The sequence below is a fragment of the Atractosteus spatula genome, chromosome 8 (genome assembly GCF_055471065.1).
Source record: "Atractosteus spatula isolate fAtrSpa1 chromosome 8, fAtrSpa1.hap1, whole genome shotgun sequence".
In the NCBI taxonomy this organism is placed as follows: domain Eukaryota; kingdom Metazoa; phylum Chordata; class Actinopteri; order Semionotiformes; family Lepisosteidae; genus Atractosteus; species Atractosteus spatula.
Genome location: NC_142713.1, coordinates 15,789,208 through 15,815,845, shown reverse-complemented (window position 1 = coordinate 15,815,845; position 26,638 = coordinate 15,789,208). Strand labels below are relative to the sequence as shown.

The following is a 26,638-nucleotide window of genomic DNA, read 5'->3' as shown; positions in this document are numbered from 1 at the left end:
TCACAATTTCTTTCTCAACAAAAATTGTTAGTTAATAAATCTTGTGCAGTCAGAACAAAACACTGTAAAAGTAAGATGTTGTCTCCAGGTTCTGTCTGGTGATATCAATACTGTACATTAATGTTGCACAGGATAAATTAAGAAATCCAATATGTAGCATAACCAGTTTTCACATTAAAATCTTAAGTTATTTTTTTTAGTTATCGGAGAAGTGAGAAAAGAAGTTTAACACTCATAAGAAATAGACATTGACTGGGTGGTTGTAGCTGGTTGCAACACCAGTGGCAGAGTCGAACACTGTATCATCATGTTCACAGATCACAAAACCTGAGAGGAGTGAAAATAAAAATGGAATAGGCTATACACTTGGAGATCATGTTAGTGGGGGAAGTTTAATAGTTTTAAAAATAGGTACAGTTACTATCGTAAGTATTCACCTCCTTTGGACTTTTCACATTTTATTGTGTCACAATATGGAAATATAATGTATTTAATTAGGATTTTTTGCCATTAATCAACACAAAATACAATATATTTTCAAAGTTAAAACAACATTTTGAATATCCTTCTAAGTCAATTATCTATATAAAACATAAAATAACTGATTGCACAAGTATTCACCCCCTTTGTTATGACACACCTAAATAGACTTTCATGCAGCCTGTCTGTAGAAGTTACTAAATTAGTTGAATGGGAGGTTCCACAGTTGATAAGTAGAGTTCCCAACAAAACTACATCATGAAGACAAAGGAACAAAGCAAATCCAAGATAGGGATGTTGAAAAAACACCGACAGGGGAAGGGTATAAGAAAATTTCAAAGAAATTGAATATCCCCCAAAGCACAGTAGAGAAATGGAGACAATATAGACTGTTTAGTGTCAATCTATGACAAAAGTTCCAATTAAATATATTACGATTCCATATTGTAGCATAATAAAATGTCACAAAGTCCAAGGCAGGTGAATACATTTGATAGCCACTGTACTGTAGGTACTCTATCTTATCACTTGTTTTAGGGAGTACTCATAATTAAAATGCGTGTTTAATGAGAGATTAGTTTTATAGTATACAGTAGGTGATACCTATTCATTCATGTTTCTTACGCATTTTATACAGTATGTATTATTTTCATTTAGAACAAGTTAAAGGCTAATATAGGCATCTTGACTTGAGAAAATGTGTTTCCCAAAGGTACTATTGTTAAGCTATCCAGCTATTATTGTAAAGGCTTCAGTGACATACATATCTTTGTGGATATTTTTTGTACTTGAATTACAGAATATTATATACTAAAATGCTTAGCATAAGCAAAAAGGAAAATGCAGCTTGGATGCACTTGGATGAGCTACATGTTTTCCTCTTCTTAGCACTTAAACTGCATAGACATTCCATCACATTGCTTTTTTGATGTACAGACAGTAAAATAAGTGACACGTGAATGTTTTGTTTTTCAAAGATAAATCTGTAAAGTAATAATGCTTTACTTTGGCATCATATACAGTAGACCTGCAAAATAATACAGGCTGATCACTGAGGGTATAAAGCAGAATGATATTAATTCTCTATTTTGAGTAGATAAATATGAATATATTCATATACTGTATCAATGCTTAAGTCTTTTGTCTGTAGCTCCAAGCAGTATCTTGTGTTTTGTCTGGAATACAGTGTAATTAGGATTAAGGACAAACTACTTGTCTTTGTAGCAGACATGATGGAAGCTGAAAAAGAAAATTGTGATTAAAGTTAAAAAAGAAAACAAAATTATTTAATTATTATAAATGTACAGCTTATTATAATTTAATTAATTTGCATTTTAAGAGTTATCTGTATTGAAATAATGGGACATATCATATGATAATAATTGCTTACGCTTAAATAGCACTTTTTTGGACACTCAACTCAAAGCACTTTACAGGTAATGGGGATCCCCTCCACCACCACCAATGTGCAGCTTCCACCAGGATGATGCGACAGCAGCCGTAGTGCGCCAGAACGCTCACCACACATTAGCTATCAGTGGGGAGGAGAGCTGAGTAATGAAGCCAATTCATAGATGGTGATTATTAGGAGGCCATGATTGTTAAAGGCCAATGGGAAATTTGGCCAGGACACCGGGGTTACACCCCTACTCTTTTCTAGAAACACCCTGGGATTTTTAATGACCACAGAGAGTCAGGACCTCAGTTTTACATCTCATCCAAAGGACGGCTCCTGTTTACAGTCCACTGTCCCCATCAATATAGTGGGGCATTAGGAACCACACAGACCACAGGGTGAGCGCCCTCTGCTTGCCCCACTAACACCTCCTCCAGCAGGAACCTTAGTTTTTTCCAGGAGGTCTCCCATCCAGGTACTGGCCAGGCTCACACTTGCTTAGCTTCAGTGGGTTGCCAGTTGTGAGCTGCAAGGTAATATGGCTGGCTGATATATTTCTTTCTAATGAGATGCTGAACTCAACTGACTATTTGGTTATTAAAAATCGTTGTGTCTTTTCAAAATTCCACTATGGTCTTCACAGATCTGGCCTTCCTAAATTACCCCCTTAAATCAATTGGGGAAAAAGAGTCTTACTTCTCTGCTTGATCTGCTGTGTAGTGGGTCTGTGTGCACATAATGATTGACAGGTATCACTCACAGTGCTGGAGGAAGTGAGACCTGTCCTACATATGCAAAATTGGGATAAGCATACAGTATGATTTTGGATGAAAAGTGCTATTTAATTAAATGTTTCTTTTTGTTTAGATAGTCCCTTCATTCCATTGCTTCCTCATGTGAAGACAGTTGATTTGAGCAGAGGTACACTTTCACCACAATGAGTACCGGCATTAGGAAAACACTTGTGAGCTCTATTCAACTGCAGGATATCAACCACAGAGCAGATGAAATTCCACAAGAAGTCAAAGGTAAAACTGTACTCTGAAAATCAAGAAACACGTCACATAATTTTCTCTTATTTTAATATATTTTATTTGAGAAATTAGTAGCCTGGTGATAGAACCTGATAGCAACAACCTTCAATCATAGGTAACATACTGTAACTCTTTCTGAAATGCCTTGTGTAACTACATAATTTAAACATGTCCTTTTAGAAAAAAACAGTAGTACTGTATATTGCTTAGCATATTTTTCTGATGCTAAATGAATACTTCATCTCATAACTGCAAATATCCAATTGGGAGAGCAATTAGAATACTGTTGAGTGTCCTTGGATTTTGGTATTATCACATTAATTAGCACACCACATCAGTGAATTCTACTATAAAGTTTTTGGGATAGTGTCAGAACTACTGTGGGATTCTTCCAGTAGTTTTCAGTATGAAGCAAATCTAGAAAGTTGTGCTTTTTGCAAGACGCAAGATGCATTTTTCTTCTTGTTTTTGTGAACTGTAATTTTTAACCAACCCAGGTTACATTTCATATTACAAATGTAATGTTTTCAGCTAAAAACTATGTGTTTTTCATATTTCTGCTTTATCACCTGGATTACATTTTCAGAACATTTAAAGCACATTAAGTTTTAATCTCTGTAGTAACTATGAAGTCTTTGGAGAGGGGCAGAGAAAGTCAAAATGCTTATTATTTTATTTACTGAAATATTAGTGATAACACATCTGTTTAAAGGCTTTTAATTCCATAATAGTCTACGTTTTAAAAAATGTGTTTTTATTAACATTATGAATTTTCAAATATGAACTCCCTGGAGTTTGTTAGGAAATCCACAGGTCCATTGCTATTGTACTTTGCTATTGTTATATCTCTTATAGATTAAAGATAAAGATAATATTTGAAATTGCCTATATAACACCTTTGTTATTTGCATAAGTCACTATCCATGATTTGTTGTGATTGACTGTGATTGTAATTGTGATGGACTGTGATTAGCATTGCTACCTTGCAGCACTGGGGCCCTGTGTTCAATTGTGAATCTAGGTTGTGTGGCGTTTTTATGTTCTCCCCATGTTAGTGTGGATTTCTTACCATGGTCCAAAAATGTACAGTACTGGTATGTTAATTGGCTTCTGGAAAATTTGGTCCTGGTGTGTCTGTCTGCCCCCACAACTCTGAACTGGAAAAAGCAGGTGGAAAATGGGTGGAAAGATTTGAATATTTTTATCCATTTATTCTTTTTCTCCAGAGTTTAAAAAGGATAAGTAAATTGTAACAGATTTTTTTTTTCTCTTACAGAGGAGAAAACTTACAGCATTGAACAAGCTGTGGAAGAAATTGGCTTTGGGCGTTTTCATGTTCTTTTGTTTTTAATAATGGGCAGTGCAAATGTAAGTTTAAATTTAAAATTCAGAGATTTAAGTAGTGGTAATAATTTCAAATGGCTTTTCAATATCACAATCTATATACAGTACAACAAGTTAACACTTCTAATATCTGTGATATTTTTAATACCTTATAACATCTCAGTCAACCATACAGTATATTAAAATATTGTTACAAATTATGGGAGATGGCAAAACGGAAATCTAAATGTAAATGTATCTGTGCTGTAGGTAGCCAGTAGGTACTCCTCATCAGAAGTGCAAGACATAGTCTTGTGTGGTTTCAGTCTTTATTTTTTTAGCAAAGAATACGTACACCAGTAAAGCATTGAGATTGCCCCTCAGAACCTCCCAGCTCTTACCTACATTACAGGCTCAGAAATAAGTTTGTTTCATATTTGGGTTTTTGTCCTGTCCTTTGATATGTAAAAGAAGTTTGTTTAGCACTTTCACTGTTTTGACCAGTTGTTTTAGGTGTGTTACTTCTGCTCTTAAGACTTAATAGGAAAGATTGCTGCAGCTGTAAGTTACAAATCAGCTTTCTATTCCTTTGGCAAACCTCCTGGTACAGGCAGTACAAAGCAAGAATAACGCATTCCAGCAATTGCTCTAATACCTCCCACAATGTAATTAAGCAGTAATATAGGAACCTTGAATATGTATAAGATACATCTGTGTCCCACTTCAGTACCCATTGAATTGAAGCCTTAGCACATAAGGTATTTATATTCTTTGGCACAGCTCTGGCAAAGAAGTAATAAAATCAGAGGCTAAAACTTGAACTGAAATGTTTCTTAACAGTAAACACATACATTTATACGACACAAATGTTACACAACATACTGCACACCAGTATATGAACACTTATATACAAGTACAGTATACGTTTACAGTATATGTTTCAAAGCCCTACATTCTATAGATCCAGAAACAGAATTCTAGCCCTGTAAACTAAAAATCCCATACATCCGGTTAACAGACCAAAAGAGACACATACAGGTACAAATAAACTGGATCTGGAGCCTAAAATGACAATAGACACTAGCTAAGTACCTTACCAGGTAAAGAGATGGCAAGTAGAAACAGACTTTGACAAAGTACAGGCTAAGTGATCACAGCCTGGCAATAGAAACTGGGTGACACAGGCAGATTGGGTGCCCAGAGAGCACAGGCTGTGCTCCCACTGCCAGTAGGAAGAAACAGAAACCGAGATACACATTCTGCTGCACTGGGAGAAATATTCAGGTCTTAGACATACAGTCTTCCTTAAACAAAAAAAATCTAATCTGAGAATTCACATATATGGTACAGTAGACTCGAAACAGCTTCCAATCCTAATGGGGGAGGGGAGAAGAAATGATAGAGTTGACAGTCCATTATGTGATCTCCTGTTACTGCCTGAGGTATAGACAATGTGCCTGTTTCACAATAACATCTTATGTGCTGTCTGCAAATGTCCAAAAATATGTTTTTGCTGTAAATGTTGTGTTAATTGTAGCAGCTTTTACAGCACTGTGACTCATTTGTCATGCCAGTTTTAATCTGAAATAAAACCTGTCTCCAAAAATGTCTTACAGTTAGATCACATTTTGCAGTACAGCTTTGGTATGTGAGAGTGTCAGAATTAAGATCTAAAACATAAATGACTTCATTTGGATGGATGTTCCACTTTTATGACCAGTTGAAAGTTTTTGGCAGTGCTGGGTCTATGCTTGGTTTCTAAGCTCCTGTTGTTTTTAATAGCAGATAGATCATCTTCAGTGTTTCTTCAGGGCAAAAGAAAAAACAACACCATTAAAATATTTAATATAATTTCCCATAATAAGTAACTCTGTCAGCAGAAATAGTTTGGGAAAATGTATAAAGACAATGAGAGAGGTGAGATATGTTTTATCAATGCAGCATTTGTGCTGCAATAATTATTTTCCTATTATACAGTTTTTCACAGTCATTTCAGGGGAACATTATTAAAAGCTACTGTATGTGTCTTCAATGAATAACATTAAACAACAATTTATTCAGAGTCAAGAGTCAAGTTATCTAAAAACATAATAGCAATTTCACAGCTTTATTTATTAATGTAGTCACCTGTTGTCTCAACACACTTTGTCCTTCAAACTAATTTCCTGATAAGAACATAAAATTATGTTATTTTAACCAGTTGCCAACAGTGCACCTCAAGAAATTGACTTGAAATTCTGTACTGTATGATGTAGCAAAGCCTTTAGATATAAACAAAGTAATCTTTCAAAACCATGTCTACCTTTGTGAACTAGAGGACTGTCATGCAGCAGGAGAATACTTCATGCCAGTGTACCTCCAATGCTGCAGATAGCTTTACACAGCTGAAGGGAGTACTTCTTTATAAAGATTTAATGGAATGGAAGCACAGGTTCTTTTACATGTACTGAGAGCACGTTTCCTTAGTGTTTAGTAGTAGTGCTTTTCTGAATTAGAGTTTAGTATTACACTGTAATAATAAAAACAATTGTTTCAGTCATATACTGTACATTATTTTTCCATAGATAGTGGAAGCCATTGAGATAATGTTGTTGGCCGTTGTATCACCGGAAATCCGATGTGAGTGGCGTCTAGAGGACTGGCAGGTGGCATTGGTCTCAACAGTAAGGACAAATGTTTCTCATACTGCACATTCCTACAACATTAATACAAAACTCAAAAACTCACTAAAAAGAGTTAAAGAGTGTATTTAAGGACAATAAAGATGTCCTTTTTATGGAGAATGGACACTAAGTCATACATACAGTACAAAGTTACCATAAAGAAGGAAAAAACAATTTCAACAGCAAAAAGATGTTGAAGTTGAATAGTTTCCTAACCAGTGTTAAGATGGCTTCTGATTTGTGTTCCATCTAAAATATATCATGCATCAAAGGAAACTGTACAGAGGTTGGAGGTACAGTATGGTGTGGTGGGAGAATTTGTAACATTTGATTCAGTGAAGGAACCCTTCTAAATTGTGGCCTAGAACCACAATAAAGAGAATTGTTACTGAGACATGGAATACATAAAATATGTATTTGAAATTTTCAGTTCCAGGAACTACTATTCGAAAATTGGGTTATTGTCAATTTTCTATGTACAACATAAGAGTAAAACACTAGGTTGTATTAGAATAATTCATATTATTTTGTTAGTAAACAAACAGGAAATATAGAATAAAGATGATGACGAATATTATGCAACACCGCCATGAAGGACACTTGTAGGTAAATTGTTTCTTGGCATAACCCAACCCTAGATGTGAGAAACCTAAGAAAAACAGGTTTTGAAATTGACGTGTTTAATCTTTAGCCATTTGAACAGCATGATGGTGTGGCAGTTGTTGCGGCTCCCTTGTAGCATTTAGGTACTGGGTATGATTCTTGGCCAAAGGGCCTCGTTTCCTCCCACCTCCCCAAAACAGGCAGGTTGGATCTATATTTTGATTTCCAAAGGAAACAAAAGCACTGCTGTTGAATCTTGGCCAGCTTCACCCTTTAAGAAGGGCAAATTACAGAGAAATCAGAAATAAGTTGCACAGTCATTTCAGGGTATCAAAATTACCCTAGGTTAAAATTTTCTCAATGCCCAAAATGCTGCCTTTTTCAACTTTTACACACACTTTGACCCAGTTCACAAAGCCTACTCTAAATCCAACTAAAAATTAATTCCTAGATTCCCTCAAGATCTGTCCCCACCAAATCCCAAAATTTCCTATGAAACACCACTGGGAGTCCATGACTTCCAGGAACTTTCCCCAGCTTCAAAGTTCTCACTGCTTTTTCCAGCTCTTCTAATAAACAATTAACAATGAACAAACTCTTTCAAGACTTTTATCCACTTTTAGCTTTTCAATCAATGCACTCAACAAGTTTCCCATCTGAGTCTTATCTAAATTCTTAACTCCATACAAATCTTTATAAAAGTCCTCTAACTGCCTGCATGGGTCCACTGCTTTCTTCTCCAAAAAGATACACAGATGCTCGTCTCCCTGTCTCCCTATCTTTTGCTTAAAAACCTTATTTTCTTCAAACACTTTTTCTTATTGCCTTTTTCACATCTCTTATTTCTTCTGTAAAACCCCTTCTCAAGTCTTGAAGCATAAAATATCCAAAAAGATTTGGAAAAAATCCAAAAAGCTCATCCCTCCTCTGAGCCCCAGAGAGAAAATAACTAACTGAACAACCAGAACATTTCTTAATACAAACAAAAGATCTTAAATGTGAACCAAAAATACACAATTAAAGTATAACTATATGTTAGAACAAGTGTATCACATCTGTTAGAACAGGTATACCTGTTCAAAAAATGAAATACAGTGTACAATATAATGCAAAGCTTTTATCTATTTATGTACAGATGGTGTTTTTTGGCTTCATGACTTGTGGTGTACTTAGTGGTTATGTGGCTGACAGATATGGACGCTGGAAGGTAAGACAATATTGATTTTTGTATATCTTGAACTATGTTTTTTATGTGTATCACTTTATGAAGGTAATTTTCTTTGAAAGGTGATTTATAAAGCTGGCATGACAGTTACCATTGTTGCTTCAAGGTATTCTGCTCTCTTCCACAGTTCAAAGGCATGCTTTACAGTACAGTATATGTTAATTGATATCTTTAGAATATTCCCTTATATTTGTACAGGTATGTGAGTGCATGTGTACCATAAACTGGTGTGTAGTCCAGGGTGTATTCTACCTTTCTCCCATTGCCAGGTTTGGCTCCAGCTGATCGCAACCCATATTGAGTAAGTGGTTATTGGAAATAGGTAGATGGATGATATACTGAAATAGTGTTCGTAGAAAAGCTCAATTTTTATGGAAGGTAAATAGAAGCATTAATATTATTGAGGTCATTTTCATTTAACCATATCAGTAAGCAAGTAGAGAATAAGAAAAACAGCAGAATAAATTAGAACAAAGCATATAACAGCATAAGATATGATATTACAGTATTCAGGATTTTCAATGAGGAGTTGAAACCTGCTTGATACCTGCTTTTCTCATAATGCAAATGTTGCATTGTAAAGAGTTTACAAATTGCAGCTCTTCACTCAGAATTACTTAAACTGATCCAACTACACCATCTTCTGGTCATAGGAAGGAGAGAGACCGCAATGAACACAATGACAGCATGAACATGGATGTTCAGGATGCATGGATGTATAAAATGAGCATACTGTATTAGAATTAATAAAAATTAAAAATTAAAATGCACATATTATACCACATCTGGATACCTACATTTCAGTCTTCACATCATAAAAAAGAAAAAAAGAAGCCTTGGAGAAAGTCCAAAAAAGAACGTTGCCATGTGGGCACAGATTTAACAACCTTTTTAATAGAAACATTCAAGTGAGAGAAACTTTGATTTTTAAAACATTAAATATATATAGCTGAAATACAGATTTTCTCAATCTTCAGTCCCAAAACTATGATGGAAGTCTGTAGCCAGGGATATTAAGTAGTTTTTGCCATTAATATTTTTCCACTTTGTTAATGTTGCTTAAACCTCTAGACTTTTTCAATTTTGGTTAGTGACATATTTTTAATTTTGCTGATCTGCATCCAGGTGTAACATAATCTGTATATCACTTTTCTGTGAAGGAAGATTGCACCAGGATAGTCATGAGTAATTTGCAATAATATCTGCATTATAAATCTGAATAATGTTTTTTCTTTATTTTATTTTTATAGGTTGTATTTGGGGCATTCATCTGGGCTGCTTACTTCTCTCTGCTGACTTCATTCTCTCCTTCATATGGCTGGTTTATCTTCCTGCGCACTATGGTGGGATGTGGTGTAGCTGGAACCTCGCAAGGGTAACATTGTGCACTTTATCACTATTAAAGTCAGAGGACAAAAAGTGAAGGCAGAATTAAGAGGTTTCCCAAATCATCTAAAAACATGTAAATATTAAAAATTGTCCTTTCAGTGTTAGTCCTTAATTGTAAAACACCTTTAATGCCACACAATTATTTTTTCCCTATAAGACATTTTTAAAGTTTTATTCTATGGTACTGCATGTGTTGATACCTTTATACAGTATGTTTAAATCTGAAAAAATATAAAGTCACCACAGAAATTGTAAAAAGCTAACAAAAGTCAGACCTGAGAATAAAATTTACTGTCATAAATTTGTGTATGTTTGTTTTCTTTAGGTTTGTTTTAAAAACAGAATTCATTCCTGCAAAGTACAGAGGCTATTTGTTACCATTATCACAGGTAGGTACTTTAGTTTCAGAAAAAAGATTACAAGGCTATTTCAAGTATTTTATATCCTATTGAAAGGCCTCTAAGAGAAAAGAAAGAAGAGTTTTGAAATGGAGATATGAAGGAATATACATCTGATGATTTAAAAAATGTAATGATGATTTAAAAAAGACACTTTAAAAAACAATATTATTAGCTACAGTATATAGCTAAACAACTCTGAATTTTCTATTCATTGTACATGACATGTTATTTGTATTTGTAGGTCACACAGCCCCACTGCCATTTCCCATTAATATAGTCTGCTTTCAAGATCATGCAGCTTTTTTGTTACTTTTTTCATGCTGAAAATGAATTGTAGAAAATGGTAAAAATCAGATGAGATAAAAAGCAGACAAGGATATAATATGCAGTTTTAGTTTAATGAATAACTAGTATTTGTATCTGAATTATTGTAATACTGGGAGCTGATAACAGAGGGTGTGATATACTTGAAGATAAAGGTGCAGTTGAAATTAAAACAAAATGTTTATCCAGTACATATTTCTGTGCAAATACCAAAGTAGCATAAGTTGTAGCTATATCAAATAACTTCCTGAGCAACAATAGTGCCCTTGAACTACAGCTCTAGTATATACTGATCTTTTTGTTTTATGGAGATTAAAAATACCAAAACCCTTAACGAAAGTCAGAACAGCAACACAAGAAATGCTTTGCAAATAAAGATGCTTACATGCTTACATGCTTTGAAGGTGATTTTTACAAAAAATGTGGTACAAAAGGAATTCCAAGTAAATTACGTTAATATGTGAGTAGTTTATAGAGGTATACACAGTGTGCTGTAAATAATATTATTATGACAGAAATATGAGCCACCATAACAGTTCTTTATTCTTAGAATTGTCACGTGGAATGTGCTCTAAAACTGCATTTATGTTGGTTTTCCTGTCTCAGAACAACTTGTGCAAAAATAGGGTCATATTCCCCCCATTTCCCATGGGACTCTTCCTTCTAATTTTGGCTGTTGACAAAATATACTCACATATCTCTAGTGGTAGCAGAATGTTGTTTTGTTACCTTGCTTTTGCCATCTTGGGACAGCTTTTTTGTGGCTTAATAACATTTTGACAAATTGCTTTTTTCACCCCAGTCGCAAAATAATTCCTTCACTTTTAAACTGAATAATACAGGGAAATGCTGTTCTATAGTCATTAGTGCTGTTTTATGTAACCAAAAAAAAAGTAATTAGCAAACAATTTTACTATTTCCTCCACCACATGCTTAATTTTTTACTTCTCTAAAGTTACACAGACACTCATTATTGAGTGGTACAGCCTAAATGTGGACATTCTAGCTGCATTCATCTACTCAAGAAGAGTGATAACAATACTATTGAACTATAACTATTTATGATGCCTCCTGTAGTATCGGTGATACATTGGGGGCAGGATATCATTGCTTAGTGGATCTTGGTAAACAGACATACAAATGCAGGCATTTCTAGTGTAAACATTTTTATTGTAAATGTTTTCTCTCTCAGTGAGGGAAAATGAATACAAAACCAAACTCTAGTTCTTATCTAAGCTCTAGCTAACCTCCTTCTGTCAGTCACTCTGCCGTCTTCTTAGAGATGGTAGAGATCAATGGCCCCCAGGAAACCTCTAATTCCGGTTTTTTACATGTTAGTGACCAATCGTCTTCCACCAACTGACTTAGGACAGCAGGTCATCCAGCTTTGCACTCTGGCAAATGTGGTTCAAACCAGAACCTCCAACTTATGTGTATCCAATGTACTCTTACTTATCTTAAGTTGGAGTGAACACCTGCATTGTTAAAAGGTTTTAAAATTTACCTCTGGTAAATCTGAAGTGATGATCAAATGCAGCAGAAAACAAATGGGAAGACAGATTACAATCAAATCGAGAAAGAAGTTTCCCATTTGCTCAATGGCTGTAAGTTAAAGTCTGTACAGTATGTACAGTATGAATAGTCAGGTTTGTCTTCCGATATTGCTTATTAAAGGTGCTACTATAGTGACTCATAAAATATTTTCAGGTTTATTTACTTTTAATTTTTAAAAATACTTGATTTTGTTCTTTGTGACAGATTTTCTGGATGCTGGGGGCAGTGCTCATGGTTTTCCTGGCAATGACAGTGATTCCCTCTCTTGGCTGGCGTTGGATGATCCGAATCTCCATTATTCCAAGCATTATTTTATTATTTTTGTTTCAGGTGATATTAATTTATTTCAAGCTCTGACATCTATTACTCAGTATTATTATATTACTCAACAGCTATTAAATATTTCTCATCAATTACCAAGAACTACAGTTGACTATCCCTAGGCATTCCAGGAAACCCATTTTGTCACAATATTTTCCACACTTGTTTATTTCTGTGTGAATTCTTAGATTAATTATAAAATGAAATGGTTTTTCAATCAGGGATTTAAAACTGTGCAACATACAGTAAATAATGTTACAAGTTATTGCTTTGCACATTTTGTTTCCACTAAGTACCTCATTGTGGTTCTTAACTGAATGCAACAACTATAACGAAAAAAGGAAAACTAATAAAAAACATTTCTTCAATAATTTATAAAGATATTAAAAGGTTGGCTAACAGTAACTTTAAAACATTGAAATCATGTGTTTACAATGAAACTAGTAAGTTTTGAATTGCATTGGATTGCATACACATTTTTTGCAGAGTTCATTTAAACATTGAACTGTTTCCAGTTTATTCCAGAGTCAGCTCGGTACAACGTTTCCGCAGGCAATGTCAGTGGTGCTCTGCAAACCCTCCAGCGTATTGCCCGAATGAACGGCTCCTCACTGCCCGAGGGAAAACTAGTGGAACCATTAGTGGTGTGTTCTAACGTGCTTTGGTTTAGTTAATGCTTGGAAGTGCTCTTCCTTTAAGAACAAAATATCAAAGTGAGGAACACATGAAATTGATTATTTTTGGTGAAGAATATGCTCCAGTTAGAACATATGAACAGCTTCAAACAAGAAGAGGTCCATCTAGCTCAGTTGATTGATGTTTCTTGAATCAGCTTTGTAACTTATTAATGTAAAATACACCACACATGAGTGTACATTATGTATTCTGATTTTTGAAAAAGTAAATTAATGAAGAAACAAGCCATGCACTTGTGAAGTTACCTGCATTTTAATGTAATTACTGGAATGGTGCTTTCTGTGTTTTGTTGAAATATTGTTTTAAAGAAATTTATGTAAGATCTGTGTATTTTTAAACATCTTGTTGCAAAGTAAAATATATCTGTTTATTATTTTCAGACACAAAGAGGAAGTTTTTATATCTTAGTGAGTTCAACATTTAGGAGGACATCAATGCTTTTGTGGTATTCATGGTAATGTTTTTTTAATTTAATTATACAATGCATGGACAACAGTTGTTTTTAAATGACTAATTTTTAACCTTTTTATTTTTATGTATTAAGGATTTTTCTATGATTTTGTAAGTCTTACATCAGTGTGATCTATGAAATCTTAGGCTTTTCCGATGGCTTACTAACACATCTGAAAGCTTACACGTACAGAAAAATAAACAGTAATTGGTCTCCTCCTTTGTATTCTGGGAAAGTTTTTGATGTAACTCTAACATTTTCTTTACTAAGGAATGTATTGGAATAGGTAAACTTTAACCATGTCTTTGTTTTACTTGGGGAAATGTAGTCCAGTTTGCATTGGAACTAAAATGATGAAGTACAGTTATTTAAGGCTATAGACCTGACAAACCTAATTTAGGGTGTTCATATATTTTAAAAAATGCTTTGTTTTTCCTGTGCTCACTAGGTTTGTTGCTTCTTTCTCATATTATGGCTCTGTCCTGAGCAGCTCTGAGTTGCTGGAGAAAAATCTCCTGTGCATCACCAATGCTGAGTATGAGCACAAGATAAACCCTGAGGTGACTCCGTGCTACTGCATTCCCTTTGGAAACTCAGATTACCACACCATGCTGATCAGTTCCTTGGGGGAGATATCACGTAAGAATCATTACTTTATTTTAGGTCTTATATATAAGATTACTGAACATTTTCATCCAATATTGGAGATCTTCAGGCTTCTTTGAACCTGTTGGTACCAGATGGTGTTTTTAACACTCTGTTAAGAATGTATTTAAGATTGTGTTCTAAATCCTAAGTCATACTTTAGTTTTAGTTATTAAAAGTAAAAAAATGAAATGATTATTTGCAACAGTAGCATTAGCATCTTTTTGCCAGCCTTATCAGATCTTAGAAGTTAAACAAGGCTGGACTTGGTCATAGCTGGGATAGAAGACCTCTAGGAAATCCAAGTTACTGATGTAAGAAGTGTTTGTGATCCAGTAGGTGGCATTTTTGTTTCTGGTACAGAGTTCTCAAAGCAATGCCTACTATTATGACAGGAGACATTGTTCTACAATGGTTGCTGTGTTTTGAATGAGACCTTAAATCAGGTCTTTGTTGCTTGTTCATTATCCTGTGGAACTGCTCGTAAGAACTGGACTATTAACTTATTTGTCCCAGCTAAATTTCACTCTTGGCTTGCCTAATATTGTCTACCTAATGTTTCCTCTTAATTTAACTGGTGGGATCCTTTAAGACACAACAATTACTTTATAAATTTGGGGATTGTTATTATTAATGAATAATTAATTATTTCTTAGTTCTTTTTTATTTTTTGACTTATGTAAATATTAATGTAAATGTCTTATATAAATATCTTTACATCATAGTTGCCCTCAACTGTAGTAAGTTTTCCACTTTAAAAAATAAGATAAATTCAAATGCAATTTTTAAAAACATTTCTAAAGTGGGATTCTCTAAATTTATAAAGTATTACTTTATGTCTTGTTTAGAAATAACCAACTTATAATTTTGATTTATTCTTTAATAGAATTATATTATTTTTAATAAAGGATGATTTCCTCAATCCAAATTCCAGAGAGTTCTTTTCTCAGAAAAGAAAAATTAACAAAATTAAATATAAGCATCAATTTAACTTCTAATGCTAGTTGTACTTTTTGAAAAATTAACTACACAATTTTATATTCTTCATCGTTTTAACATTGCAAAATATATCATTTTGCTTGTTTTTTCCAGTTCTTCCTTTGAATATCATCATGTTAAATACTTTAGGACGGAAATACAGCATGGCCATTTTAATGATATGCTCTGGAATATTCTTTCTGCTTCTCAGCATTTGCTCAACATTGTAAGTGAACTTAAATTATTTTAATTCTGCATTCATCTGTGACAAAATAAAAAGCAATGACTTTGCATGGTTGTTCCATTAATAGAGGTTCCTAATTAAGGTGTGTCTGAGTTGTGTATGGCCCCAATTAGTAGCCATACTGGACCCCTAACAACCTAGATCTAAATGTAAATTTAAATCTAGGGGATGTCCGGTCCACCCTTTGAGTACTGATGTTAGTTTTGGAATACATGGAGACCCTTATGGTTTGTTATCTGGTATTATCAAAATCCCAGGTGACACTTGTTTTTAAGATGAGCTGAGCTCAAATCAATGTGTTCCCTTTTCTCTATATCTTTAGTAGTAGTAGCTTACACTTATATAGCGCTTTTCTGGACACAAAAGGCGCTTAACAGGAAATGGGGACTCCTCTCCAACACCACCAATGTGCAGCATCCACCTGGATGATGCGACGGCAGCCATAGTGCGCCAGAACGCTCACCACACATCAGCTATCAGTGGGGAGGAGAGCAGAGTAATATAGCCAATTCATAGAGGGGGATTATTAGGAGGCCATGATTGGTAAGGGCCAATGGGAAATTTGGCCTGGACGCCAGGGTTACACCCCTAGTCTTTTCGAGATATGCCCTGGGATTTTTAATGACCACAGAGAGTCAGGACCTCAGTTTTATGTCTCATTCGAAGGATGGCGCCTGTTTACAGTATAGTGTCCCCGTCATAATACTGGGGCATTAGGCATTAGGACTGCAGGGTGAGCGCCCCCTGCTTGCCCCACTAACACCTCTTCCAGCAGCAACCTTAGTTTTTCCCAGGAGGTCTCACATCCAGGTACTGACCAGGCTCACACCTGCTTAGCTTCAGTGGGTTGCTAGTTGTGAGTTGCAGGGTGACATGGTTGCTGGCTTTAAACAATCAAAAGGCTGAAATCCTTTGAAGTGTAAAATTAGCTGAATAAAATCATTATGGCCAGAGGTAGGAGGAAAAGATACAGAGACTGTGACTGTTCAGGACTAGAATTATGCACAACTGATCAAGAGAATCTGGAAAATAAATTGATATTTATTGGAAAATAATAACACTGAGTTGCACAACTTTGTCAATATATCTGATTTCAGAATGATGGGTAACTTTGCCACATATTTACCCATCATTCTGAAATATTTGTTATACACAATATCCCCAAGAGATGGCACCCCATACCATATTAGAAGACCTTTCCCAACAGTCTTCTGCAAGTATAAGATAAGCTCCCCCCTGTGTTTTCAGTCAGCCCTGCATATGAAGAAATGTGCTTTATCAGAGGAACCTACATTTTGTAATTGTTCGTTGTACCTCTTGAGCCCACTGCAGTCAAGCCTTCAGCCTTGATTTTGACTTAAAGTTGTACCAAAATAGGGACCATAGCACTGTTACTAGGCTTTTGTGTAAAGAGCAGCAAAAGCTTGATTGCTTAATGCTCTGATGTTTCAGAGCAGAATCATTTCATACTATTTTAGATTATTGTGCGTGTTTTACAAACCTGAAACATACTGTAGCTAAACCACATTTTTACATTGCTGAAGTGGCATTGTTGAAGGTTGCTTACTGCTCAAAACAGTTGTGGTAGTCTCTTTTTTGAATAAGAACTATCATTCTGGTAAGAGAAATAGATTTCATTTCCACTTAAATGTGTCAACTTTCTTTAAAAAAAATCAAGTGTCACCTTAAAAATACAGCATGGTGACATGAGCTTTACTGTTTTTGATTACCGTATATTGCATGTTGCACCACATTCTGTGTGGTGTTTGCATGTTCTCCCCAGGTTTGGGTGGATTTTCTCTGGATGCTCTAGCTTCCACCAAGTTTCAAAGTTTCAAAGACTTGTGGCTTGACTAATTGGCATCTGTAAGCTGTCCTTTTGTGTTTGTGTTCTCACAGTATGTGCCCTGTAATGCGTGGGCATCTCATCTATGGTGTACCTCTGTCTTTCACCTTCTTCTTTTAAGGTAGGCCCTAGAATGCTATGATCTGGATTTAATAAAATTTATTTTTTTCTGTTTTACAGGTTTGGCTTTACAGTCTTACTTTTTCTACTTCGTTCCATCGTAGCAATGAACTTCAATGCTGTTTATATTTATACTGCTGAGGTGGGTGTACAAATGTAGAATTAATGTATTTCACACAGGTTCCTTATTCATAATATTGGTTTTGGCTACAGACTATCTTCCTCTTTAATACTTGGATGTTAAGGAATACTCCAGTTACACTAGTAAAATATTAAAGTAATTAACCTTTAATACTTTTAAATGGTTTTATATTTGGGAAACTGGAACATACTAGGTTTTACATCAGGAAAGCTTTATTAAACACAGCTCTCTGTACAATCCTTGTATTGGTCTGGTACTAGACAGGGCTGAGCTCCTTGAAAAAGTTCATGAGCATAGACTCACAGGCTCTTCTGTTGCAGAAAATAAGGATACAGCCTCACTCTGTCCATTTCCATCTGAGCTATACAGTGTATATAAAAAGTCTACACACCCTTATCGAAAAGGGTTTTTATTATGTAAAGCCAGAAATCAAGATAAATCATGTCAAACATTTTTCCATCTTTAATGTGACCTTGCAACCAACAAAATTCAAATAGATAATTATTAGGAAAAATAATTTAAATAAAAAAAATCTACAACACCCTGGTTATATAAGTGTGCACCCCCCCCCCCCCCCCCAAAACTAATACTTTGTGGAAACACCTTTTGCATTTATTACAGCAGTAAGTCTTTGTGAATAAGTTTCTATCAACTTTGCACACCTGGAATTTGCAATTTTATCCCGCTCTTCCTTGCAAAAAAGGAATATTGTCAGTAGATCTCCTGTGCACAGCCCTCTTTAGGTCATTCTACAGGTTTTCTATGGGATTGAGGTCTGGACTCTGACTGGGCCATTCCAAGACTTTGATTTTCCTTTTCTGAAGCCATTCCTTGGTTGACTTGGATGTGTGCTTTGGACCATTATGTTTGAAGGTGAAATTCCTCTTCATCTTCAGCTTTCTGACAGAGGCCAGAAGGTTTTGTGCCAAATATCTTATATCAATATCTTATATTTGGAGCTAGTCATTATCCCATTTATCTTGACTATAGCCCCTGTCCCAGCTGAAGAGAAGCAGCCCCAAAATATGATGCTTCCACCACCATGCTTCACAGTAGGTATGGTGTTCTTTGGATGATAAGCTGTGTTGTCTTTGCACCAAACATATCTTTTAGAATGAAGGCCAAAAAGTTCACCCTTTGTCTCATCAGACCATAAGACATTTTCCCACATGTTTTAGGGTGATTGAATGCATTTTTTTGCAAAATTTAGATGGGTTTGGATGTTCTTTTTTGTGAGAAATTGCTTCCGTCTTGCCACCCTACCCCATAGCCCAGATGTGTGCAGAATACGGGAGATTGTTGTCACATGCAAAGAGTGACCAATACCTACCAGAAATTCCTGCAGCTCCTTTAATGTTGCTGTAGACCTATTGGTAGCCTCCCTGATAAGTAGTCTTCACAGTGCTCCATGGTACATTCAATGCCTTTGAAATTCTTTTATACCCCTCTCCTGATCGGTACCTTTCAACAATAAGATCCCGTAGATGTTTTGTCAGCTCCTTGTGGACCATGGCTATCCCAGTACGATGCAACCACGCAAGTTTCAAGGAAATCCTACAGGAACAGCTGATTTTTACTTGGGGTTAATCAGAATCACTTTCATTGGTGGCAGGTGAATGCTACTTACCTTGGGAAATGATTTTAAATGTGATTGGTTAACTCTGAACACAGCTACAGCCCCCATTATAAAAGGGTATGCAACCAGGGTGTTGTAGGTTTTTTAATTTCAATTATTTTTCCTAATAATTATCTATTTGTTTTTCTCTTGAATTTTGTTGGTTGCAAGATCACATTAAAGATGGAAAAATGTCTGACATGATTTATCTTCATTTCATTTAAAACCTGCAATTTCAGTAAGGGTGTGTATACTTTTTATATCCACTCTACATTGTAAAGCCGTTCTTGATGTAAAACATGATATTCACTTCTTATTTATATTAATATATAGCCTATTTAATGTTTTTCTGGATACAGATCAATAGTTTTTTATAATATTAAATGGTTTTCTATATTCAACTGTGGACAGAAAGGTTTTGCTGTAGTTTTACTAACACTTGTAAGGCAGGTAGGAGTTAAATCCTGTTTCTTTAAAAATGTTTAATTAGAGAATTCATGTTTGAATGAAAAATCTTTACTTTAAAAAATGTGTATACAGTATATTATGTTATTCACCATAATGGGGCATCATTGCAAGGGGTGAGTATTGTACACAGTGTCAGGTACAAAATAATGACCCCCCATTCCTAACAGCAAATCAAAATTGTTTAAAATATTTGCTGACAGTAAAGTACTAAAACAGTATGGTAAAGAGCTGTAGTGTTTAACACATTTAATATTACATGTTGTTTTCTTTAAATTTAATTTATTTTTGTTTCTTTGTGAGTGGTAATGCTATTTGATACAGTTCTGTATTTTTATCACATTCAAGGAATAGAAAAGTTCCTCACACCATAATGTCCTGCTCATTGACAATCTAGTCCTGATATTTTTAGTTTTTTATAGCTCTATTTTTGTTTCCTCTCAGGTCTATCCAACCTCAGTGCGATCCATAGGATTGGGGTTTTGTACCTCTTTCAGCCGTATAGGTGGCATGATAGCACCATTTATAGCTCAGGTAAGCATGTCTTAACAGTTATTATTGTTTTTAATAATGTTCATAACAATAGGAGATCATTGAAAGCAGTAAGGGATGCTTCGGTCCATTTTCTAACCGCTTCAACCTAGGGTGTGGGGGAGCCAGAGTCTATCCCTGTAAGCAGTGGGCCCAAAGTGGGATACACAATGGACAGGACGCTAGTCCATCACAGGGAACGCACACTCACAGTCTCACACAACAGCTAATTTTGCCAGAAGCCAATTAACTTACCAGTATGTCTTTGGACAGATAGGAGGAAACCAGAGCACCCAGCGAAAACCCAAGCAAATGCAGATGCATTTAAAATGTGTGAGGAGTCAGGTACTATAGCATAACAAGTGCCAAGGCATGACGAACAGCACCAGATTACAGCATTTTTATTTTTTTTAATAATATGATGCAGGACTGCACTACTCTATAAAATTGCCAGGTAATGTGGTGAATCCTTAAAGTACCACAGCTGGGTCTGGTTGTCAAACAATTTATTAACCCATTAGTGCTTTCCTGTGCTAATTACACTGTACAAAAAGCATAGTACTAGCTACAAATAATTTGATTAAATACAATGATTACACACCAGGCTAAATAAGATACAATATGTCACAATACTAGTGTTACTAACAGTAACAGATTTTTTTAAATTTCATTATTTATTAGTTTTTAAAGTTTTTTTCTTTAATCAAAGAAAAACTGAATCCAAAAGATGCACAATTGTTACCTATTTTAATTTTGTTCTGCTTGATATGGTCATATGTAAGTATTTCACATAAATACCTGTTGAACAGTAATTCTTGCAAAAAGATGGGCAAATGTGTTTCTCCACCAGTTTTTTTTCAGATACAAATGACCCTGAACTAGTTTTCTGGGTCCATTCCTAGAGGGAGACAGAGCAACATGATGGAAAGGCAGATTAGCACATCTGTGTGTATCATGGTTTTATACTACATTTATTACAATATCAATTTTGTACTGTATGTATTTATGGCATCATATGTCTTGCATATTTTCAAGTAACATTGTTAGACTACACTGCAGTCCATAAGTATTTGGACAGTGACACAATTTTTGCTATTTTGGCTCTGTACTCCAGCACATTGAATTTGAAATAAAACAATGACTACGGGGTTACAGTGCAGAATGTCAGCTTTAATTTGAGGGTATTTATGTCTATATTGGGTGAACCATATAGGAATCACAGCCCTTTTTATACATAGTGCCCCCATTTCATGGGACCAAAAGTAATTGGACACATTAACATAATCTTAAATAAAATTTGGCATGTTTGCAAATCCTTTGCAGTTGATGACTTTGTGAAGTCTGCAACCCATAGACATCACCAGACGTTGGGTATCTTTCCTGGTGATGCTCTGCCAAGCCTGTACTTCAGCCATTTTCAGTTCCTGCTTGTTTCGGGGGCTTTTTGCTTTCAGTCTTGTCTTCAGTAAGTGAAATTAAAAAACATTCCACTTTTTGGCCCTGAAAAACTCCATAGTAGTTTTAGCAGTATGTTTGGAGTCATTGTCCTGGTGCAAGGTGAAGCACCGTCCAATGTGTTTTTCAGCATTTGGTTGGATCAGAGCAGATAAGGTGCTTCTGTACACTTCAGAATTCATCCTGCTGCTGCCATCTGCAGTCACATCATCAATAAAGACAAGTGAGCCAGTTCCACTGGCAGCCGTACATGCCCAAGCCATGACACTACCTTCACCATGTTTCACAGATGAGGTGGTATGCTTTGGATCATGAGCAGTTCAATTTTGTCTTCATACTTTTCTCTTTCCATCACTGGGGCAGGTTAATCTTCGTCTCATTTGTCCATAAGGCTTTGTCCCAGAACTCTAGGTACTTTTTTATGCACTTTTTAGCAAAGTGTAACCTGGCCTTTCTCACCAGTGGTTTGCATCTTGTGGTGAACCCTCTGAGATTATGCTGGTGTATTCTTCTCTTTATGGTAGTCTTTGGCACATCTATGCCTACATCCTGCAGAGTGTTTTTGATCTGTTCAACAGTTGAAAAGGGGTTTTTCTTCACAATTAAAAGCATTCTTCGGTCACCCATTACTGTGGTCTTCCGTGGTCTTGCTTCTGTACATTCTTGCTTCTTAACAATGTACCAACCAGTTGATTTTGACACACCTAATGTTTTGGCCATGTCTTTGATTGATTTATTCTGATTTTGCAGCCTAATGATGGCCCGCTTTAGTGGCTTTGACTGGTTCTTTGGTCCTCATGTTGAGAGTCAACAGCAACAGACTCCAGATGCAAATGCCACATCTAGAATCAACTCTAGACCTTTTATTAGCTCTCACAATGCTGACCAAGAAACAACTGAGCAGCCAATTGTCCAATTGTGGTCCCCTAAAATGGGAGGACTATGTATAAAAGGGCTGTGATTTCTATATGGTTCACCCAATGTCAAATTAAAGCTGACGCTCTGCACTTTGACCTCATAGTCATTGTTTCATTTCAAATCCAAGGTGCTGGAATACAGAGCCAATACAACAAAAATTGTGTCACTGTCCAAATACTTATGGACTGCACTGTATATACTGTCTTACCAAAATGTTGTAAAGTAAAAATAAGAGCAAAAAAAACATCAAAGACTGCAGGCCTGCTTTCTTTCTTCTTCCCATTAGATGATATCATATTCAGGAGATCACATTTCTAGAATAAACAATTCATATGTTTTGGGGGGATTTTGGGGGACCAAAATACATATTTTGTCCATAATAATTTTATTTAGCTTTTTCAAAATAATTAAAAAATTGCACATTTGATATATAAGACATATTATTTACTACATTGGTAATTTATATCACATGAATTACATGAATAATATTAGTATAAAATATTACATGTGTAGTAAAATAACATAATTTCAATGGACATTTTGTAATGGCATTCTGGTTTTCCAACATTTTGTTCCTATTTAATAGCATAAATACTCTGTGACATAAGAAACCACAATTAAAGAATCACCCATATTGTATTTAAAAACAAACAAACACAAAAAATGTGTTTGCATCCCCCTGGAATCCCTCTCCCCACCTCCCTTCCCCATTTGGGGATGAGGAGGGTGGGACCCCTGCAGAGTGAAAAGTGACCAAGGGGGAGCTGGAAGGGTGGAGATGGATTCAGTGAAAACTGAGAAACACAGTAAAAAACAGCCTAATATAAATCAGAAACATTTTATAAGTTTATAAGTACTTATATAATTTTGTTTGTTCAAGTATGTGCTGTTATTGTGTTTAATTAGAATCTTGCAATTGTTCATAAGAAATGTATTTAAAATGAGTATGTTAAAACATTTCTAAAATAACTACAGAAGGTAACCAAGTTAAATAATGCAGAAAATGATTATGAGCAAGGTAGAATACTGTTGTGTACCTTATTTTTATTTTTGCTGTGCTGTTCCAAAATTCCTTAACCTACAAAGTCTAATTCCACTTACTGTATACCAGTGTTCATTTTGCTTGCCTTTATTGCAAACATGTAGTGATGCCCTGTCAGTCATTGTTTTGCTCTTTCTATAATGTTACTTCATTTACTTGTGAGGATTCCACTACTCAAATAACAGTGACAGTGAAGTTTTTCTCAAAAATATTTTCTTTAATGCATGTTTGTCATTAGTTAAAAGCCATGTCGGGGAGGTTTTTCCAAATGCCTGTTATTATCAGTTATAATTTAGTATAATAAATGTATATGTTAAACTATAATTTTTTATGTGTTTAATGTTTTATAATATACAATTTAATTTGTCCCTTGTTTTAGGGGTTAACATAATCTTTACTTCTGGATGGAGCATGATTGAAAACAGAGTACATACAGTTTTTTCAGCAAGAGTCATGTAAATTTGCCACATAGGCTTTATATTTTCAACTGTTGAACCCATTTAGAACCTTTTTTTTGTTGTCCTTTAAAGAGCTGGTGACAGAAACAAAAGATGTACATTTACACTTTCTGTCTTTCAGGTCTTAATGTCCAAATCTGTGATAACAGCTCTGGTTCCGTTTGCGGTGGCCAGTTTCCTGTGCTCAGTTGGTGCTTTACTCCTGCCTATAGAAACAAAAGGCCGAGCTCTTCTGGTAGGACAACAATATGACAGCAGGAAATAAAACTGAATGAAAATGATAAAGAATATCTACTTAATTGGGCTTAATTAAAAAAGCCAGCAGCCATATCACCCTGCAGCTCACAACTGGCAGCCCACTGAAGCTAAGCAGGTGTGAGCCTGGTCAGTACCTGGAGACCTCCTGGGAAAAACTAAGGTTGCTGCTGGAAGAGGTGTGGGGCCAGCAGGGGGCGCTCACCCTGTGGCCCATGTGGGTCCTAATGCCCCAGTATAGTGAGGGGGACACTATACTGTAAACAGGTGCCATCCTTTAGATGAGATGTGGTCATTAAAAATCCCTTTGCATTTCTCAAAAAGAGTAGGGGTGTAACCCCGGTGTCCTGGCCAAATTTCCCATTGACCCTTACCAATGATGGACTCCTAATAATCCCTATCTATGAATTGGCTTCATTACTCTGCTCTCCTCCCCACTGATAGCTGATGTGTGGTGTGCGTTCTGGCGCACTATGGCTGCCGTTGCATCATCCAGGTGGATGCTGCACATTGGTGGTGGTGGAGGGGAGTCCCCATTACCTGTAAAGCGGTTTGAGTGGAGTGTCCAGAAAAGCGCTATATAAGTGTAAGCAATTATTATTAATTTGATCAAGATGATACACCAAATAGCATCCTTTTTTTCACCATCAGAAGCAACACAGTTCCAGTATGTCCTCAGGTGCTTTGAGTATCACTTGTGTTTTCTGATTCTATAGCAGGCACTCTAATAAAGTGCAGACTTAGAGTTCCAAAACCTGTTTAATATTTTTCTGGTCTAAAAAAGATGTAGTTAAGTAGAAAAATATTACTACATACACTGTTTGTCTTTTATTGAAAAACAGCAGTACAATCTTAGATAAAGCAAGGTATTGGAGCAAGACAAAGATAAAGCAAACTATAGGAATGTGTTCAGAAACTCTGGTTGTGTGCCTTTACATGACTGTTTAGCTATATAATGAATTCATATTGAAAAGTGTGAGTACAATGTTACACACTGTAACATTAAATGTAAGTGCTATTTGCAATTGTTTCCTCATTATAACATTTATGTGCATATTCCAGAAAGTAAAAAAAAACTTTAAATATTTGTGGCTGTGCTATTTAAATTTAATTTTATTTCATAGCCTTTTTTCTTGTTTTCTTTTTTAGCAAAATGAAACGTGATCTGAACCAATGAAGAAAGGATTCTTTATAAGGGAGAGGGACTCTCTGGACAAATTTGTAGGGAGGGTTGTTTAGGAAGGGGTTGGGTTATTTTGCCATATTAATTATTGCCTTTTTTAAATCATTGAAGAGTTTTCCATGAGCTGGATATTGATATTGGACAAAGTATTTTTTCATGAAGTCTTCTGATTTTGATCAAAAAGGTATTTTTTAAAAGAAGCCTTCATAATCCTCACCAATCAGAGACATTCCCAGAAAAGTTGCATGTTGGTATTTGTTGTCTGTTTATTGCAAACAGAAGTCCACTGCCATATTTAATAATAAAATGCTTTATTCATTTATTAATTCAAGTATTGTGAATGCAAAATTGTATGAGTCTATGCTGTAAATGTACAAATGACAATAAATGAGAGAAGGTGGTCACTTTGCAATTGCAGTCATTAAATTATTTTCTAGTTATAGATGTCTTAAGGACCAATATGCCAAAATCCATTTAATACATATTGCTGAATGGTCTCCTCTTGTCTATAACATGTTCTTATTTTTCAACATAAAGCAGGAAATGCTTCTGTTTACAGCTGGCAGTGGATAAACAGTAGTCTACAAGATCATTAACAGCTGGAAAATAAAAAATAAAATATGAAAAAATAAATAAAAGATTACCAAAATGAACAACCAAGCTTTCCTCATTGTTATGTTTTAATGCTTTTTCCAAAAACAGTTAAGCCTTGTTTTACTACTCACGTACAAAGCTTACACACATTTTCATGAGGACAAGAAAACCCTCTTATCTTCTGACCATGGAGCACTTCTTTTGGTAAGAAATGCAGCAAGAGATTTTATAAATTGTATTATTTACAATTTAATATTGTGTTAAACAAAAGAAAATAAATGAGGCAA

The 26,638-nt window shown here is 35.3% G+C and overlaps 1 protein-coding gene across 1 annotated transcript in view; it reads left to right on the top strand.

Moving 5' to 3' along the window:
• The window catches only part of svopl (SVOP-like), a 28,196-nt gene extending 1,779 nt beyond the window's left edge, over positions 1 to 26,417 (top strand). The window contains exons 2-16 of the mRNA XM_088923145.1: positions 2,744 to 2,904; positions 4,187 to 4,278; positions 6,798 to 6,896; positions 8,635 to 8,706; positions 9,975 to 10,099; positions 10,439 to 10,502; positions 12,597 to 12,722; positions 13,229 to 13,357; positions 13,790 to 13,863; positions 14,309 to 14,499; positions 15,598 to 15,709; positions 17,754 to 17,835; positions 20,360 to 20,449; positions 24,441 to 24,554; positions 25,724 to 26,417. Of these exons, the coding sequence (XP_088779271.1) occupies positions 2,814 to 2,904; positions 4,187 to 4,278; positions 6,798 to 6,896; positions 8,635 to 8,706; positions 9,975 to 10,099; positions 10,439 to 10,502; positions 12,597 to 12,722; positions 13,229 to 13,357; positions 13,790 to 13,863; positions 14,309 to 14,499; positions 15,598 to 15,709; positions 17,754 to 17,835; positions 20,360 to 20,449; positions 24,441 to 24,554; positions 25,724 to 25,738 (1,476 nt within the window). The 5' untranslated portion in view covers positions 2,744 to 2,813 and the 3' untranslated portion in view covers positions 25,739 to 26,417. The remainder of the gene's footprint in view (positions 1 to 2,743; positions 2,905 to 4,186; positions 4,279 to 6,797; positions 6,897 to 8,634; positions 8,707 to 9,974; positions 10,100 to 10,438; positions 10,503 to 12,596; positions 12,723 to 13,228; positions 13,358 to 13,789; positions 13,864 to 14,308; positions 14,500 to 15,597; positions 15,710 to 17,753; positions 17,836 to 20,359; positions 20,450 to 24,440; positions 24,555 to 25,723) is intronic.
• The last annotated feature ends 221 nt before the right edge of the window (positions 26,418 to 26,638 follow it).